The sequence below is a fragment of the Festucalex cinctus genome, chromosome 18, assembly GCF_051991245.1.
Source record: "Festucalex cinctus isolate MCC-2025b chromosome 18, RoL_Fcin_1.0, whole genome shotgun sequence".
Taxonomy (NCBI): Eukaryota; Metazoa; Chordata; class Actinopteri; order Syngnathiformes; family Syngnathidae; genus Festucalex; species Festucalex cinctus.
In genome coordinates this window covers 3,451,153-3,467,780 of record NC_135428.1, presented here as the reverse complement: position 1 = coordinate 3,467,780, position 16,628 = coordinate 3,451,153, and the positions used below count along the sequence as shown (strand labels likewise).

The following is a 16,628-nucleotide window of genomic DNA, read 5'->3' as shown; positions in this document are numbered from 1 at the left end:
AACATAAAATATAAGCTGAGCGGTGCAACAGTTCCCTGGTGCCCTCTATTGACCAGCAACCACTGTCAACATGGCAGCAAGCTAGCAAGTTAGCTCGTCTGCCTCACAGTCGATAAGTTTTGGCTTTGAATCTTAATGTTGTTCTCCTTGTGCCATAAATGTTTTCTTTTTCTCCTTGGGTTTCCTTCCCATATTTTAAAGCATTCTTGTTAGCTTCACTGAAGAATCAAATTTGTCAATAGATGTAAATGTGAGAGTAGTCCAGGATGTGCCCTGCCTCCTGTCACTCATGGGGGATAGGCTCCATCACACCCGTCAATGCAAAGAGGACAACATAAACATGCGCACATTCGTACAATTTGCATTTAGGTTTCATTATGTGAATTCCAAAGTTGATAAGTCATATTTGTGAACTGATTGTGGACCCAAGACAGATGAGTACAGTTGAACTTGTTCCACAAGAGTGACACGAAAGAGGAGGTGGACACTGGACAGGTGGGTGTAGAAACCCATTGGCCAATCACAGCAGGCCATCAGTTAACTACATATCAGCAGCAGAGACACTGACAAAGATTTTGATGTTACTCTCGTTGAACTGAGGCTCCAATCGAAGCATGGTAAGACTATCAGACATAATGCGGACAAAACTGTAAATAAGAAATCAACACTACGAAGACTCTGGTGATGTGATCAATATTTGCTGTTTCTTTTTAGACAAGCTACACTGATAAAGGGGAGAAGGTAAGTTGCAATGTAGTGTGATACTTGAAGGCCTGATGGAGTAAATCTTTCACTTTGAAGAAACAGTAGATGCAAAATTTAATTATTCGTATGTGTGAAATACGTACAAACAAAAATACTGATTCTGTTTTGACTAGCATGAAAGGGGAAAATTTGTCAGGTTCCATCATATCACCTTCTGGGTCGGCAATGCCAAACAGGTCAGTATGCAAATGAAGACATACCACTTTTATTTATTTATTTTTGGTCATCTGTAAAAGTCTGCACTGTTTGATGGTTTTTGATATTTAAAAAAATGAGAAAAGTTTTTTTTCTACAATAACAAAATTTAATACATTTAATAAGTAATGCACAAACTTCCTGGTAATCTGCGTATTACAACCTCTACTGATTAATAACAAAAGCTGTCTTCCTTACTGTACTTATTTTTTAAACTGGATGATATCTGAACATTGTGTTTTCCATAGGTTCACTTTTTGAAATACAAAAAGGCTGTTTAAAAAAAAAAATCATCAAAATATTTCAAGTATATATTTTTTCACAGTTCTAAGAGTTAACGATCTGCATTTTCAACTTGAAGCAATCAAATTAGCTATTTGTCAAGTATGAATCCTTTTGATTGTATGAATGCTTTTGATTGTTTCAGCACGAAATGTCACTAGAAGGAAGCAAAATACTGTAAAAACTGCCTTTGAGACAATATAATCAATATTTGCTATTGTTAATTTAACAAAACAAATAATGTCCCAAATTAATCGTATTTACATACATATATAGCCTAATTGTTAAAATATATAGTTGATGAGAATGCTCTTGATGACGGGGTCACCAAAGTTTTTCAAACTAAGAACTACTTCTTGGATACTGATTTATATGAAAAGCTAACAGTTAGAAGCACACTTCTGGAAAAAAAAAACCTATATATATTTTGGGTAAATCATTTCCTAATCTTCATGGCCCCCAGCGAGCTTGTCTCCAAGTGGGCTATGGTTTGGTCATGCGCTACAATAGTGACCTTTGAACTATTTTTTTAAAAAGTGCCTGTGCAAGTGTGGTTTAAAAAATAACAATAATAATAATTAAAATAAAAAAAAGTGAGTAAGATTTTAATTTTTTGTAATGTTTATGTATTTATTATTTTATTTATTTATTTTAAAGTTAGAAGCATTTTTTTTCACCAACGCCTATACCTCTATTTATGCTAAACATTGCAATATTTATTTATAATTGTGCACAAGAGCTACTTTATCATTTGAACTACAAGTTATGCGTTTAGCAAATTAAAAAAACCCAAAAACAAATCACCATCAATCTTATTGACAGACATTACCTTGACAGTAAAGACTTTTGGTCCCATCTACAGGCGGCATCCTTCTACTGTGACAAGATGGGCTTCGAGCCTCTGGCCTACAAGGGTTTGGAGACGGGCAGTCGAGAAGTAGTCTCACATGTCATCAGGCAAGATAAGGTAGAGCGGCTTGAACATCCTCCGGTCCTACTTTTCAGCATCTCGCGCCTCTATTCAGACTCTGTTCTATACTCCAAACAGATCTTGTTTGCATTCGAATCTGCACTCAATCCTGGAAATGAAGGTAAGAAGCTTTTGAAGGCACATGAGAAAAGAATGCAAAAAAATATGAAATGTTTCCACATTATCAACATGGCGGGATGTTCTGTCAGAGATTGGAGAGCACTTGAAAAAGCACGGAGATGGAGCCAAAGACATCGCATTCCAAGTGGAAGACTGTGACTACTTAATCAAGGTAAACATTTAAGATATATTATGCCAGTAAGTCATACAAATAGAATTCACATAAATGAAAACCCTTTGAAGATGCCTGACAGACAATGGTGTGAAATGTTGACGACGTGATACTGCCACCCAGTGGTCTTTTATAGGTATTAATCAAGCATATGTGCCTTGACATCTTTTTCCACATGGTAAACATGTGACGTGTTGGCAACCTTCACTGCTCATTTTCCTGCTAGTAATTGTGCATTTGTGTTAGCATCTACTTGATAGAAAGCTAAAAAAAATGTATATGTAATTACCATAGTTGAAATTTAATCTATTGCCTGACAAAGCTTGTAACTCAGTTTGCTTCTTTTCTTACTTTAATCAATCAAGCGATGTCTCAAAAAACTTGCAAGTTGGGGCACTCATGAGTCAATGTACCAGCTTATTCTATACAGTATGTTCAGTTAGTGTCATTGCACAATGGTGATTGGTGATAGTAAATAGAAACACATACGACCTAAGGACACACACTACAAACAAAACGTGACTAAAAGTGCACAACCAGTGTGCTTAGTACATTTAAAAACAAACAAACAAACAAACGGTATTTTCTATTAAAAACATCCATTTTGAAATATTTTCCTCACATGCCCACCACTTCTCCATCTTGTTACATTCTGCTTGGACGAAAGTGTGGTGTAATGGATAAACATGAACGCTTTGACGTTTTGGGCACTCGATTGAACTCGTTATCTAACCCAAGGTCAGAGCAGAGGTTTGAACAAACAAATAAAGATCCAGACTCGTCACAGAAATGTACAAACATTCCCACTTTGAAATACAGTGGAACCTGCAAACTGGACCATCAATGACAGAACCCAGAGAACCTATGAAGAGAATGTACGCCAAAAAGTCAGCTCTACTTACTGTTAATGTGTGTAACAGAAGTCACCTGACAAGCATTTGAGGGAATTCTGCAATAATATGTTCATCTATTCATTTAGCAGTAGTAGTGTAGCCTACTTTTATTGGGACTTCTCTGTGGTGGCATCACAAAAATAGTCATCAAATAGTTGGTTATAATTGGTTCCACTTTTAATAATTTCCTTATATATTTGATTTATTCCACGGAAGTTAACAGTTTTGTTGAAATGAGAGCTAATCATAACTTTATCGTTTCTGCTCGCGACGTAGTGACAAGCAGGACAATTAAATACTCTTCCACTAGATGGCAGCAGGTATCCGCTTGTTGCCGTTTGTACACAGAATACACGTAGCAGGGCCAAATTTGACACTGAGAAAGTAAAGTTGGGAGTAAATTGAGACACGGCCATCATTATTTTTTCTACATTGTTTTTTTTTTTTTGGTGTGCTGTGTGCTTCGGCACTGTAAGTGACTCGAAAAGTTTGTTACTGGGTGTCTCCAACCACTGGAGGGCGCCAAGGCGCCCTGTTGAATGGCGGCGGACTCAAACTGATAAGTTGCATGCTTTCCACTGTCAGACAGCCAAGCAGCGAGGAGCCGTCATTGTGAAGGATCCCTGGGTGGAGGAGGACATCCACGGGAGGGTCAAGTATGCTGTGGTGCAAACGGTGCGTAAACATTCGCACACACTGAAAGGGAATAGAATTTAAATATGACATAATAATTCTCATGTTCTGTCTGCAGTATGGAGATACAACACACACATTTATTGAGTACCTCGGGCCCTACAAAGGCCTTTTCCTACCTGGCTACAAAGAACCGATGTTTAGGGATCCACTTTTATCTAAACTGTGAGTGTCTTTAATATGACATTGCTAACATGGCACTGCAGGCAATATAATTTGAAAAATCTCTGACTGCGAGCATGAATGGTTGTTTTTCTGTATGTGCGCTGCATTTTTTTTTTTTAAGTCGATACTTCATGTACACGTGTTGAAAGATGACAAGTCACTGTTGACGTCAGAGCTTCTTTGTTTTTAGTGCAGTACTATCATTTAAAAAAATACAAGAAGAGGGAGAGCTTTTCTACAGTCTATATTGAATATATACAACAATGGACATTAGGGGTGTTAAAAAAAAATCGATTCGGCGATATATCGCGATACTACATCCCGCGATTCTCGAATCGATTCAATAATCGGCAGAATCGATTTTTTTTTTTTTTTTTTTTTAGGATTCACACCTTGAGCATGGAAGAATGTTATATGAACGGCACATTAAGCCTTAATATTTTTATTTTAATGCTGTTCAAACATGAAACAGATTACAACCTCTATAAGACTGAAATTTCAGATAAATAAATAATACTTTTTCATATAAATCTTACACTCTACAAGCTTACTGATTAGTATTTTCTAAATATGAATGAAAAAAAATCGCAACAATCGACTTATAAATTCGTATCGGGATTAATCGGTATCGAATCGTGACCATTCGTATCGGGATTAATCGGTATCGAATCGAATCGTGACCTGTGAATCGTGATACGAATCGAATCGTCAGGTACTAGGCAATTCACACCCCTAATGGACATAGTACAAATGTATGCAGAAGATACAGTTGTGTTGTTGTGTACAGATAATGTAGGGGGACTCAATTAAGGTGACACATTTAGTTCATTTATCACACTTATCTGTTTCTATACATGAGCTACAGATGTTAGAAATGAGGACGTCAGAGTTCATTCCAAATGTTTGCTCATCTAAGTATCAAAGTTCCTCTGCTGTTTTTTTCCCCCCTCTTTTCTCTGCAGCCCTCAAGTCGGTTTGCGCTTCATCGATCACATAGTGGGAAACCAGCCAGATGACCAAATGGTGCCAATATCAGACTGGTAAGCCTCGTGCTTGACTGCACGTCCACACAGCACTGTCCAAAGGACATTTAAACATTTTGTAGATGGGCAATCCACCACTGTAAGCTAGCAATCAATTAATAATTGATTGTGTTTTTAATTTATTAAATGACTCACAATTATTTATTAATTCTTTTTATTTATTTATTAATTTACAATTATTTATTACATAAAAAAATGAACCTACAGTATATTTTATTTTGTTTATATTACAAATATTTTATTTTATTATTTACAATAAATTGATTCATTTTCTAGGACTTTCTAGAAGCAGACAGATTGTGCGCTCCACTGCTATGTGTGCTAGATGTCATCGTAGGTTATAAATATGACAACAACGTGCATCAAAACCTCTTAATCATTAAATGTATTCATTGAACTCATCATAATTATCATATTTTTTTACTTTATATTATTAACGTAAAAATTTTACCTTGGCTACAAAAGCCCTATATGAAACCCTTCAAACCTTGGTTTGGAACCCTAAACCTTCTTTGAAACTGTCTTTTGAGGGATGAAAATGAATTGAACGCGACTTCAACTTGCGTCCTACATTTAGTGTGAGATGATTTGCTTTTCACTCTCTACCTCGCAGGTATCAGAACTGCTTGATGTTCCATCGGTTCTGGTCCATAGATGACAAGCAGATCCACACACAGTACAGTTCACTCAGGTCCATCGTGGTGACCAACTACGAAGAAACCATAAAGATGCCCATAAATGAACCGGCGGTGGGGAAAAAGAAGTCACAGATACAGGTGGGACTTGAAATTAGCACGAGTTCGGAATATTTAACCACTGTAGCGAGATTTGATATCTTCCCTCTTTGTTGAGGATTCACCTCTGAACTGGTTATTTACGATTGATTAACCACTACGGGGCGCTCCGGTAAGAGAGAATGCAGTCTTCAGTTGAACTCAAAATGCATCCTTATTTGCATGTGCAGATTTACAGTATCTTACGGAGCCCCTAAGGTGACATGGTAGTAAAAAAAAACCCAACAACTTTGCGTTCCCTCGCAAAACATTTTGCGTTCGAACGCAATCTTTGCGAGAGAACGCGAAGTTGTTTTTTTCGCCTACCATGTCACCTTCGCTGTGCCGTAAACACTTCCGGGTCATCTTCCATGTGAACAAAAGCGACAATGATGGAACGTTTGTAAACATGAAACAAAACGGTGGGAAAGCTTACCCAAAGCGACAAGGATGGAGCATGTATTTTTCCACTGCTTTGTTTACACGTCGCTTTTGTTCACACGGAAGATGACCCGGAAGTGTTTACGGCGCAGCGAAGGTGACATGGTAGGCGAAAAAACAACAACTTTGCGTTCTCTCGCAAAGAACGCAAGTTTTTTTTGCGAGGGCACGCAATCTTTGGGTTCCCTCGCAAACGCAAAGTTGTTTTTTTTCTCCGTAGTATCTGGAGAAATAAAGTACAGAAAATAATCACATTTAAAACAACTGTCTGTGCGCTTCTATCATTCAACAGTAAATTACACTTTTAATGCAAATAAACTCAGATATACAAATGTTTCCAGGCTATTTCAAATGAAAATACTGTATTATTGGTCTACATTACTCATATTAGTAAGTTACTAACAGCCACACATTAGCAATTAGCTATCAGCTACTGTTAACAAAATGCAAACACTTGCCAAAAAAACGAACACATAAGAGACCCCAACACTCTACTAACACTAATACTTTCTTAGTAAACACACATAAGAATGTACCAGCACAAATTAGAACTGGAACGAATCAGAATGGACACTCACTCACTCACGTCGTCATTTACTACTGCACGCTACGACATGAAAGGGGCACGGAGGACGGAAAACAGGAAGCGGAAATAAAGCGCGGCATTTCAAATTAAAAGCTTACGTTTCAAAATAAGACATTCGTAAACAAAGCAGACAGAACACCTTGAAGAATTCTTAACACTCTTCTTGCGTACGTGCAGGAATATGTCGACTATAACGGAGGAGCAGGCGTTCAGCACATCGCCCTCAACACATCAAACATCATTCAAGCTGTGAGTGTTTAATCATCATCAAAATTCCAGCATGTCGACACACCTCGACTTCCAACATAAGCAGGTAATGACTTGTTTTACTACTCCCCCCCCCCCCCCCCCCCCACCCCCTGTTTGCAACCTCACCAAAAGATTGTGAACCTGCGCGCCCGAGGGATGGAGTTCCTCGCGGCACCTGACACCTACTACGACACCCTCAGGGAGAAGTTGAAAATTGCCAAGATAAAAGTGAAAGAGGACTTGAACCGCTTGCAGGTGCGGAGCTGCTGATTTCAATGTTATTCGCCGTTTCACTGCCATCCTAGTATGAATAACGCCGTATTTCTTTTCAAGGAACTGAGAATTTTAGTTGACTTTGATGACAAGGGCTACCTCCTTCAAATCTTCACCAAACCTGTGCAGGATAGACCCACCCTCTTCTTGGAGGTCATCCAGAGGAACAACCACTTTGTAAGTTGAAAACAACTTTACAAATACATTAATGAGACGTCATGGAATCAAGGTTATTTTAGTTAACTAAAATTAACGGGAAAAACAACAACCTAAAACTCAAGGAACAATTTCATTAACAAAATAAAATGAAAACAAAAATGCTTTTTAAAAAACAAAAACTAACTACATTTTAGGTTTACAAAACTAGCTAAAACTATAATTATAGCAAAAAACGTCTTGGTTTTTGTCTTTGGTCAATTAACTTGATGAATGAGCCTTTGGGGATGATTTTAAATGTGATTTTGAGTGCAGTAGATTTATTTTGATATTAACCGGAAGAAGGGCAGCTGAAATGTCACACAGAAGTGATGTCATCTAGCAGCAGCCAATAGAAAAGCACCTTCACATGACGTCGCTCCCATGGTGTTTTTTGAATATTGCCCACAAGTAATACATATACAAAAAACAACTAAAACTAAAACTGAAACTAACTAAAACTAAGCATTTATTAAATAAATAAAAAAAACTAAAAAAAAAAAACTAACAAAACCACACTGAAAACTAATTAAAAGTAACTAAATTTAAAACTCAAAACGAAATAAAAACTAACTAAAATGAAAAATTTCCAAACTATAATAACCCTGAATGGAACTTCATTCAAATACTTGAAAATTTCACTGACATTTTTTCTTAGTACATCAAATGAACTTTTTTTTTCTTTTTTTTCTGTTTTGCTACTTTAATCTAGTGTTGAGAATATTCCAGATCAAAGCTAAGTCATTTCATGTTCTCTCTCCAGGGCTTTGGAGCAGGAAACTTCAAGTCCCTGTTTGAGGCCATCGAGAAGGACCAAGAAGCCCGAGGCAACCTGACCGCCATCACCCCCGACGGCCAGGCCCAGGCCTTCTACTGAATCTGTCGAGCGACACATCTCAGAGGCAAACAACAACTTCCATAAAGCCATGTACGCACTGCCGACTGTCTCCAAGTGTTTGGCGTGGCCGGGTGGCTGAATTAAAGATAGTCACATGGTAAAACGAGAAAGGAATACTTTGATAAACAGCCATCTTGATGATACTAACACCCGGAGCTCATGTCGAGCTTCCCACAATTATATAGTACATGGATCTATTGGATTTATGTCTTATTTTACGTATGACTTCAGTGAATTCAGCCATGAATAAAAAAAAAAAATAAAAAAAAAAAAAGACCTGCTGCAATTTGTGTTTTTGTTTTTCTAACGGAGATTAAGCAACAATCACTTCCTTTAAATCATGTTTTAGAGCAGTGGTGTCAAACATAAGGCCCACGGGCCGGATCAGGCCCGCAAAGTTTTTTTTTTTTTTTATCCGGCCCGCGAGATAATTATTTAAAGTAAAAAAAAAATAAAAATAAAATTGTAATGTCGGACTAATTAATCAGTTGGCCACAATCAAAATATATAACATTTGTAACTTCACAACCAGCCCTTGTGCGGGGAATCGTCCGGGATGTCATAATTTTACACACAACTTAAAGTTACGGTTTGTTTAATTATTATTATTATTATTTTTAATCATAGACCGACAAACGTGTTAAATACGACAGAAATTCAATTAGCGGTAACACAAATAGATATGACAAGGATTAGCGTCCTTATAACGATGTTTGTCATACAGGAAAATACAGCCAAAAGATTTATTTCAAAATAATTTATTTGCATATAATTGGAATGAAGACAGGTTGATACATTTGTGTTGGCACCGGTTAGTTTCCATACAGAAGAAAGAGGCCTATACAGAAACCACCTTTACAAACCTGGACAAAATGGATAAATATATTAGTAAATAAATATATTAGTGACATGTCACTATATTGAAATGTTCTATATATATATAAAATACAACACTATTCGTTTTTGTTGTACTCTCTTTTTTTTTTTTTTTTTTTTTTACACAAGTATCTAAAATATAGTGACGGATCCCTTGTTGATCTGGAGGGATTTTTTTGCACTCTTAAGAAAAGGCAGTGTAAGCTTAAATCTCTTGCAAAACATACACAAACAGATTTGTTTCAAATTGTATGAAATTTGTGTGCTCTGGATTTTTGGGCTTGTTTCAAATATATATTAAAAAAAAAAAAAGTTATAGTTTTGTTTTTCTGGATTCTGTACACACGTGCTTCACCCAAAGTGCTGCTTTTAATTCAGTCACATCCATGGCAGAGAAACCGAACAGACAATAAGAGGCAACAGCAGCCACATTCTTTAGCTGGGGGGTAATAATGTATAGGCATGTTCAAAGGTATAAGGTATATTTCTGCATGATTGTCTTTTTGAGGCCACAATGATTCCCACTTTCGACTGAAGGCGTATCGGGAAAAATTCTATAAAGGCACTAATTTCAATATTTGGCCTCTTTGGTTGGCCACAAAGTGGCTTGTGAATGCATAAGGCACATAGGAGGCTCTGCTAAGTGCTACAAATGACATTGCAATGCCCACCAGCTTTAACGGCTATTGGCGCTAAAGTGTATCCGCAGTCAAACTGCCTTTTTGTCACAAGTATTAAAGTAAGGCAAGTAGGGACAAGAACTACTACCGGACTCGCATGTAGAGTCGTAAACTGCAAATGCGGCAAAATATGTTTGGCTAAAGATGCGGTTCAGATGCACGTTCAAGTGTTGGGTGGTTGGAATTATGGGTACACAGAAAATCACAGGTTGCCCATGCAAAAGATTGTCAACTTCATGTCAGTTAAAAATGCACATTTTCATGGCAAATGTCTACTAAGGAATATTAAAGAGATAGTTTGGATTTTTTGACATGAATCTCTATTTCATCCTCACCTCCAGTGTGTGCGATCAGCACTGACTTCCCCCTGATAGCGTTCTGTGACACGAGTTCTGGTCCGGTGTTTTCTTCTAAAAACAATTTGTGTTCAAAAGAGTGATACATTTCCATCACACTGGAGGTGAGGATGAAAGAGATTCATGTCAAAAAAATCTAAACTATCTCTTTAAGGGCCACACTGAAAACCAACCTTTTGTTGTTCTAATCCGAGATTTACACTGGATGCGGCTGTGGTGCGGCTGCGGTGCGGCTGCGGTGCGTTTCGGCGACGCAACCAATTAGATTCCATTCATTCGAACGGTGCAATTTACACCGCTTGCGTTTGCGTCGCGTGTCGACTGCATCTCAGCTGCTCCCGTACGGATAGACCTATTTTCTATTTTTATGGCAAGCTAGCACAAAACACATCGAGCGGGACAGGAAGACCGACGCAGTTTCAAAATAAATTTCCGGTTACCTTTCAGAATAAAACACTCGCCCGCTCCTATTTCGCAAGCATGTCAGCAAAACGTGATGTGCGCGTAGCCGTGCCTGGAGTTAACGTGCGACGTGCTCATTCACGGTTTAGACACCAGCAAACATGGACGAGGAGAGGTTTTTATTGGCGGTGGAAAGCCACAAAATAATAAAAGTCCACCTCTCTTTCCTCTTCTCTGTTGAGCACAGACTTTCTGTGTGTTTGTCGTCGTTTTCAACGCCACATGATCGCGCGCGGTCACGCGAGACACGCCGGGAAGTGGTCGGCGACGGAGCTGGTGGATTGCAGCTGCGCGGAGCCGGTGTGAAGGATTCCAAAGGTCATAAAGTCATAAAAACACGCTCATACTAATTACATTTTGCCGCCGTCACATTTAAACTCAAGTTTACAAAACCCAGACTTCAATTAAATAGACAACCTTAATTTAGAAAATTTTCACTTTCATCCTTGGGAAAAACAAGCTTATTTTCTTCATATTTCGACTTGATTTTATTCTCTAATTCTATTAGGTTTGTTCTTGGAAATGTTTCCCCCCTTATAAAGGGTCATCGGTTTTCAATTGCCAATATATGTGAGATTTTGACAAGAAAGCATACTTAGTTACTCCTACACTAACGTTTTTTCCATTTGATTGTTGCAACTTTTGTACAAAATTGGGAGCAGATCCAATTTGTTTTCAGTGTGGCCCTAACTTTTTAACCGACTGCGATTAAAAATGAATCCGTTTCCAGTGTTTGGCAACTCGGGATCTTCCCCTTACCGTATGATGAGCTGATGTCACGTGAACAACGCGTGGCACTTTGGAAGCGACAGCACCATGCAGAGGTCGACGGTTAACGTCTGCCTCTTGTACAAAGATTATTATAAAGGCACCCGCGTGTTCTCCATTGTTACAATGCAGAACAAGTATGAGGAGTTTCAGTTGCTGGTGGAAGATTAGGAAAAAGATGAAGTGAGCAGAAAAGATCGAAACTTGACAGTTGCTTGTTGTGGCGGCAACACTATTCAGTCCTTTTGAAAAATAAAATATTGTACAAAAAAAAAAACATTTAAAAAAAAACGCTGAAAGGAGCTGCCATTATTGAAGTACTGTATTAAAAACAAGGGCCACGGAAGGCTCAGCAACCTCAGTGAACTTTCACCTTAACTCATTCACTCCCAACCATTTTTCACATTTCGCAACGCCCTTCGCTCCCGGCCGTTTTACTGGATTTTGACTGATTTTGCAAGGCCCACAGAATATTGTGTTCAATTGCTATAAAAGCATGGAAACTACCAAACGAAAGATTAAACTCTCTTCTTTCATCAGGAAAAAAAAAGTATGTTTCTATCTGTTTCCGTTTTGCAGCAATTAGCATTAGAAGAGAGCTAAGTTTCATCAGTTTTCACAAATCTATTCAAAATTGCAAGTAATTGAGCTTTTTTTCTAGATGGCCCTGGTTGATCTCCTTTGCTCTGCTGCCACCTGCTGGCCGTTTGTGTAATAACTACCATTTCTGGAACCGTTCTTTGCAGTTGAGAGGCTGCATCAAAGCCTTCTGTATGCTCTAGCATAAAAAAACAAACAAAAAAACGTATAAATACGTCTTTGGGACACTTAGAACATTAAAACAAAAACGTATTTACACGTTATTGGGAGCAAATGAGTTAATCAACCTTTCCCTCTGTCAGATTAGCAACGTTATCTTTTGAAGGCTGTGCCTGTGGGGGCTACTTGGATGTGATCGAAACAAAACAAAACAAAAAAAACAACTACAGCAGTACCTTGAAAGAAAACCCTGTGTGTGAGGCAAGACAAAATCTGAGCTGAGGTAGGCTAAGAGAGAAGTTTGATCAGCTGAGGCTCGACTCGGCAAAGGGGAAGACGAAGGTCGCGCGAGTGAACGAAGGTACCGCGGTGAGCAAAAATCAAGTTGTTTGGAATTAGCGCGCACACATTGAGCCTGACCTCATGATTGTCAACAGCCGGAGCAAAAACCCTTTCCCGTTTTTTTTTTTCCCACTCCACGCTTGAAATGGAAACCCTTTGTGGTGTGTCCCATTGAATGTGTGTTGACGTTTTTTCCCGTGAAAATTTTCCAAGCAGATTGACTGCAGCAGAAAAGAGTGCGAGCAAGAGGATCATCCATTGTGGCTCCTGTGTAGCAGCGTCATATTAGGGAAACAAGTTCTCACACACCGGACTCCTCTTCAGATCCTGCACACACATGAAATAACTTTCATTTAACCACGTATGTAACAAACAACAAGTCTGCAGCTATAATTGAAATTCGAAGGATGCAAGGGCCGCTTTGATTTTTTTTTTAATATATATATATTTATCAAGTACACCAAAATTAGTCATTAAGTAATTATATTGTTTATATATTAGTATTTTTTTTTAAACTGCTACGTGAACAGCGTTCTATATAGAAGATTTTGGGGTGGCCAAGTCCCTGAAACCCACCCAAAAACATTACAATGAAAAAAAGTACCTTTCTATATGTTTCCGTTTTGAAGCAATTAGCAGGAGAATATAGCTAAATTTCATCACTATTCACAAATCTTCTTAGAACTATGGAGAAATCAGCTTGTTTTGACATGGCCCTGGTTGATCTCTTATACTCTGCTGGCACCTGCTGGCCGTTTTTGTAATAACTACCATTGCTTCAACCATTCTCTGCAGTAAATAGGCTGCATCAAAACCTTCTGTATGATTTAGCATAAAAATGAACTAGCATAAAAAAAAACAAAAAACGTATAAATACGTCCTTAAAAAAATATAATAAATAAAATAGAACGCATTTATATGTTTTTGGGAGCAAATGAGTTAAGAGAAATTTTGTTAGTAGTTTAGTTGAAAATAATTAATTTGCATCTTTGCATATTTAGAAAAGTTCTTTAGTTATATAAAATAAATTTATTAGCCGCAAATGTTTTTTAATGTATACTACAATGTCAGATATGTGCGTTTACATTGGAAATGTCCTATTTATCCAAATTTGGAACAGGCCAAATGAACCTTTACGAAATTCAACACGATATAAAGGATGGGGGAAAAAAACAGGTAACACTCACCCTGATTGTGGTATATTTTTTGGCAATATAAACAAATGTCTGTGCTTCGCTCTGCAGCAAGGCCATGGTGGGACCTGCAAGGAGGTCTCTCAATAGAAGTCTTGGTCCCCATGAGCTGAGGCTCAGAGTGGGCCTCCTGCACCCGCTTCTGCCACACAACATGGGCTCCGGCGCAGCAGGGCCAGTCGCCGAGACCTCCCGAGTCCAGAATTAGAGGTACGGGAAGGAGGGCGGGGTGCAGTTCAGGGGGAGAGCAGCAGAAGCGCGAGCCTTGGCCCAAGTGGATGCGGACGCTCCGATCATCCTGAAGGTCCAAGCTCTGGTGGAAGCGAACAGTCGGGGGGTCTCGCCCGCAGTTCCGTCCGAAAGCTGCGGGAGGGTGCCCCTGGTGGCAGCAGTGGGTTTGCAGGTGTAAGGGGATGGAGGACACCAGGACAGAAGGCCCTGAAGACGTGCTTGGGTCCTGATCCCGACCTTCCGTCCCAGAACTGGGCAGATGTGTACAGTCTGGTTTTGGGCACTGGCAGTGACTGGGCTTAGTGGGGGGAATAGGCGAGTCTTTATCCAAGACCAGTGCAGGAGGAGCTGCAGCTGCAGTGGCCCCCTGCTCCTCATCTGAGGCTCTGCTCGGGCCCCGGTTGAGATCCCCGTCCTCATAGTGGTGGTGTCTATGGCGGTGGTAGTGGATGTGGCTAAACACCGCCTGAGGGTGTTCCTCAGGGCAGCCTAATTTGTTTACCACAGAATCCAGAGACCTGGGCCGGGTCTGGGCTTCCACCTCCACAGAACCCGGCCCATAATAGACAAACGGATCGTAGTCGCTACTCAGCGAGCTACGGAAAGTGGACCAGCTGCCGTAAACCCCCTGCAGGGACACATCGGTGCAGTTCAGAACCGAGTCGCTGGACGAGCCGTGGCACGGCCCCGAGCTGGAGTCGCTCGCCGGCCCGTCGGCCAAATACCCGCTGCGGTCCGTGCGGTAGCTTCCGCCGGAGCAGCTGCCGCCCTCGTCCGGCCGGCCGTGAGCCGGCGGGACGGCCGAGGCCGTGTGGTGCGCTCTGGAGTTGGACGCGCTGCGCTGAGCTGGACAAGATGAGCGATAGTTGTGACAGGAGCGGCGCGGGGTGTAGTGGTGAGTGGAAGTCCTGCAGTTTCCGCCGGTCCTGTGGGGCCTCCTGGGACCTTCTGCTGGAAGGTGGTGCCCACAGGGGCCACCCAGGGGCCTGCTGGTCAGCAAATGTAGCGTTTGGCTGTCTATTGGAGACGAGGTATTGTAGTGGCCAACGGAGGGGTACGAGCCTGACGGTCCACGCGGGTAGTGCGGCCTCATCGAGAAAGGGATGTCATGCTGGGGGAACGGGTGGTTTCGTGGGCTGCTGTAAGGCTGAGGCTGGAGGAAACGCTGTTCCGGGCTGGACTGGAGTCGGTTCCTCTGGGCATGCCTCTCAGCCCCTGTCGATTACAATCAAGAGTTACGACACAAATATTTGCATTTATGCTCATTATTTATAATCAAATCGAAACGCAACTCGATGGTCAATGTGAAGATTACGACGGCGTATTAGGGCCACCTATAAATATATGGTTTTTTTTTAAGAGGAGGTGTAATATTCCAAGAAAAAAAAAAACTCACAAATTTACAAGAAATAAACTAGCCATAATTTGGACGAGATGCTGAGAATCTTTAAAAAATGAAAAGGCAGGACGATGGAGACAGATTTCTCATTTTTACTCGTTACACATGGCAAGCTACCGCGACAACACTTTCTCACCCCCCTATCAGCTGACAAACACTAACCAATCAGAAGCTAGCAGACTTTAAATGCAAGTGAATGACTGTGAAAACACATCAATTGTTTAGTGACTTGTATTCAATGCTTCAAAGTGTAAATGCTTAATATAATATGGTTAATATGATCTCTGCTAAAGCAATTACTATCTCCTTATTTGAAAACACCACCCAAAAGTATTAGCACAAATATCGGAGCACGCTACGAGCATTTCTCGCAATTTTCCGAGTTTTTTTTTCTCGCAAATCTGTGAGTTTATTGCTCGTAAATTTGCGAGTTTTTTTCTCACAAATTTGCAGCTTTATAATGTGAAAATCTGTGAGTTTTTCTTGGAAATTTGATTGTTTTTTTTCTTGCAAATTTACTGCTTTATAATGTCACAAACCTGCAAGTTTTTTTCTTGTAAATTTGTGAGGGTTTTTTTTTTCCCACAAATTTGCCACTGTAATGTCTCAAATATACAATTTTTTTCGTATATATTTTTTTTCTCAGACTATTACCGCCCTCTAAAAAATACATGGTCCTAATACACCGTCGCAGAAGATAAATGACACATTCCAACAATTCTTTTAGCACCTACTTCCATTTATAGGCCACATCGGTACACCTGCTTATTAATCTAATGGGAATCAATACAAGTTAATAATTACAACGATGATGTATGGCAGTATTTCTTTCTATGGGGTAATTGAAAC

The 16,628-nt window shown here is 39.7% G+C and overlaps 3 protein-coding genes across 5 annotated transcripts in view; 1 reads left to right on the top strand and 2 right to left on the bottom strand.

The window, feature by feature from the left end:
- Positions 1-2,346, bottom strand: part of mtmr4 (myotubularin related protein 4) — a 35,994-nt gene extending 33,648 nt beyond the window's left edge. The window contains exon 1 of one of the 2 annotated variants that reach the window (XM_077504319.1): positions 2,072-2,346. In XM_077504319.1, the coding sequence (XP_077360445.1) occupies positions 2,072-2,098 (27 nt within the window). In that variant the 5' untranslated portion in view covers positions 2,099-2,346. The remainder of the gene's footprint in view (positions 1-2,071) is intronic. The other variant, XM_077504320.1, reaches the window with a different exon arrangement.
- Positions 486-8,976, top strand: hpda (4-hydroxyphenylpyruvate dioxygenase a). Its single transcript, XM_077504323.1, has 14 exons — positions 486-617; positions 715-741; positions 879-941; positions 2,105-2,209; positions 2,291-2,333; positions 2,422-2,504; positions 3,983-4,072; positions 4,149-4,255; positions 5,218-5,295; positions 5,912-6,074; positions 7,276-7,347; positions 7,480-7,602; positions 7,681-7,797; positions 8,579-8,976. The coding sequence occupies exons 1-14, from the start codon at positions 615-617 to the stop codon at positions 8,690-8,692; spliced, it is 1,188 nt and encodes a 395-aa protein (XP_077360449.1). The 5' UTR covers positions 486-614; the 3' UTR covers positions 8,693-8,976.
- Positions 8,977-11,573: 2,597 nt separating this feature from the next.
- Positions 11,574-16,628, bottom strand: part of rnf43 (ring finger protein 43) — an 80,206-nt gene continuing 75,151 nt past the window's right edge. For both annotated transcript variants that reach the window (XM_077505318.1, XM_077505317.1), the window contains exons 8-9: positions 14,144-15,595; positions 11,574-13,283 (exon numbers count right to left, since the gene is read on the bottom strand). In XM_077505318.1, the coding sequence (XP_077361444.1) occupies positions 13,258-13,283; positions 14,144-15,595 (1,478 nt within the window). In that variant the 3' untranslated portion in view covers positions 11,574-13,257. The remainder of the gene's footprint in view (positions 13,284-14,143; positions 15,596-16,628) is intronic.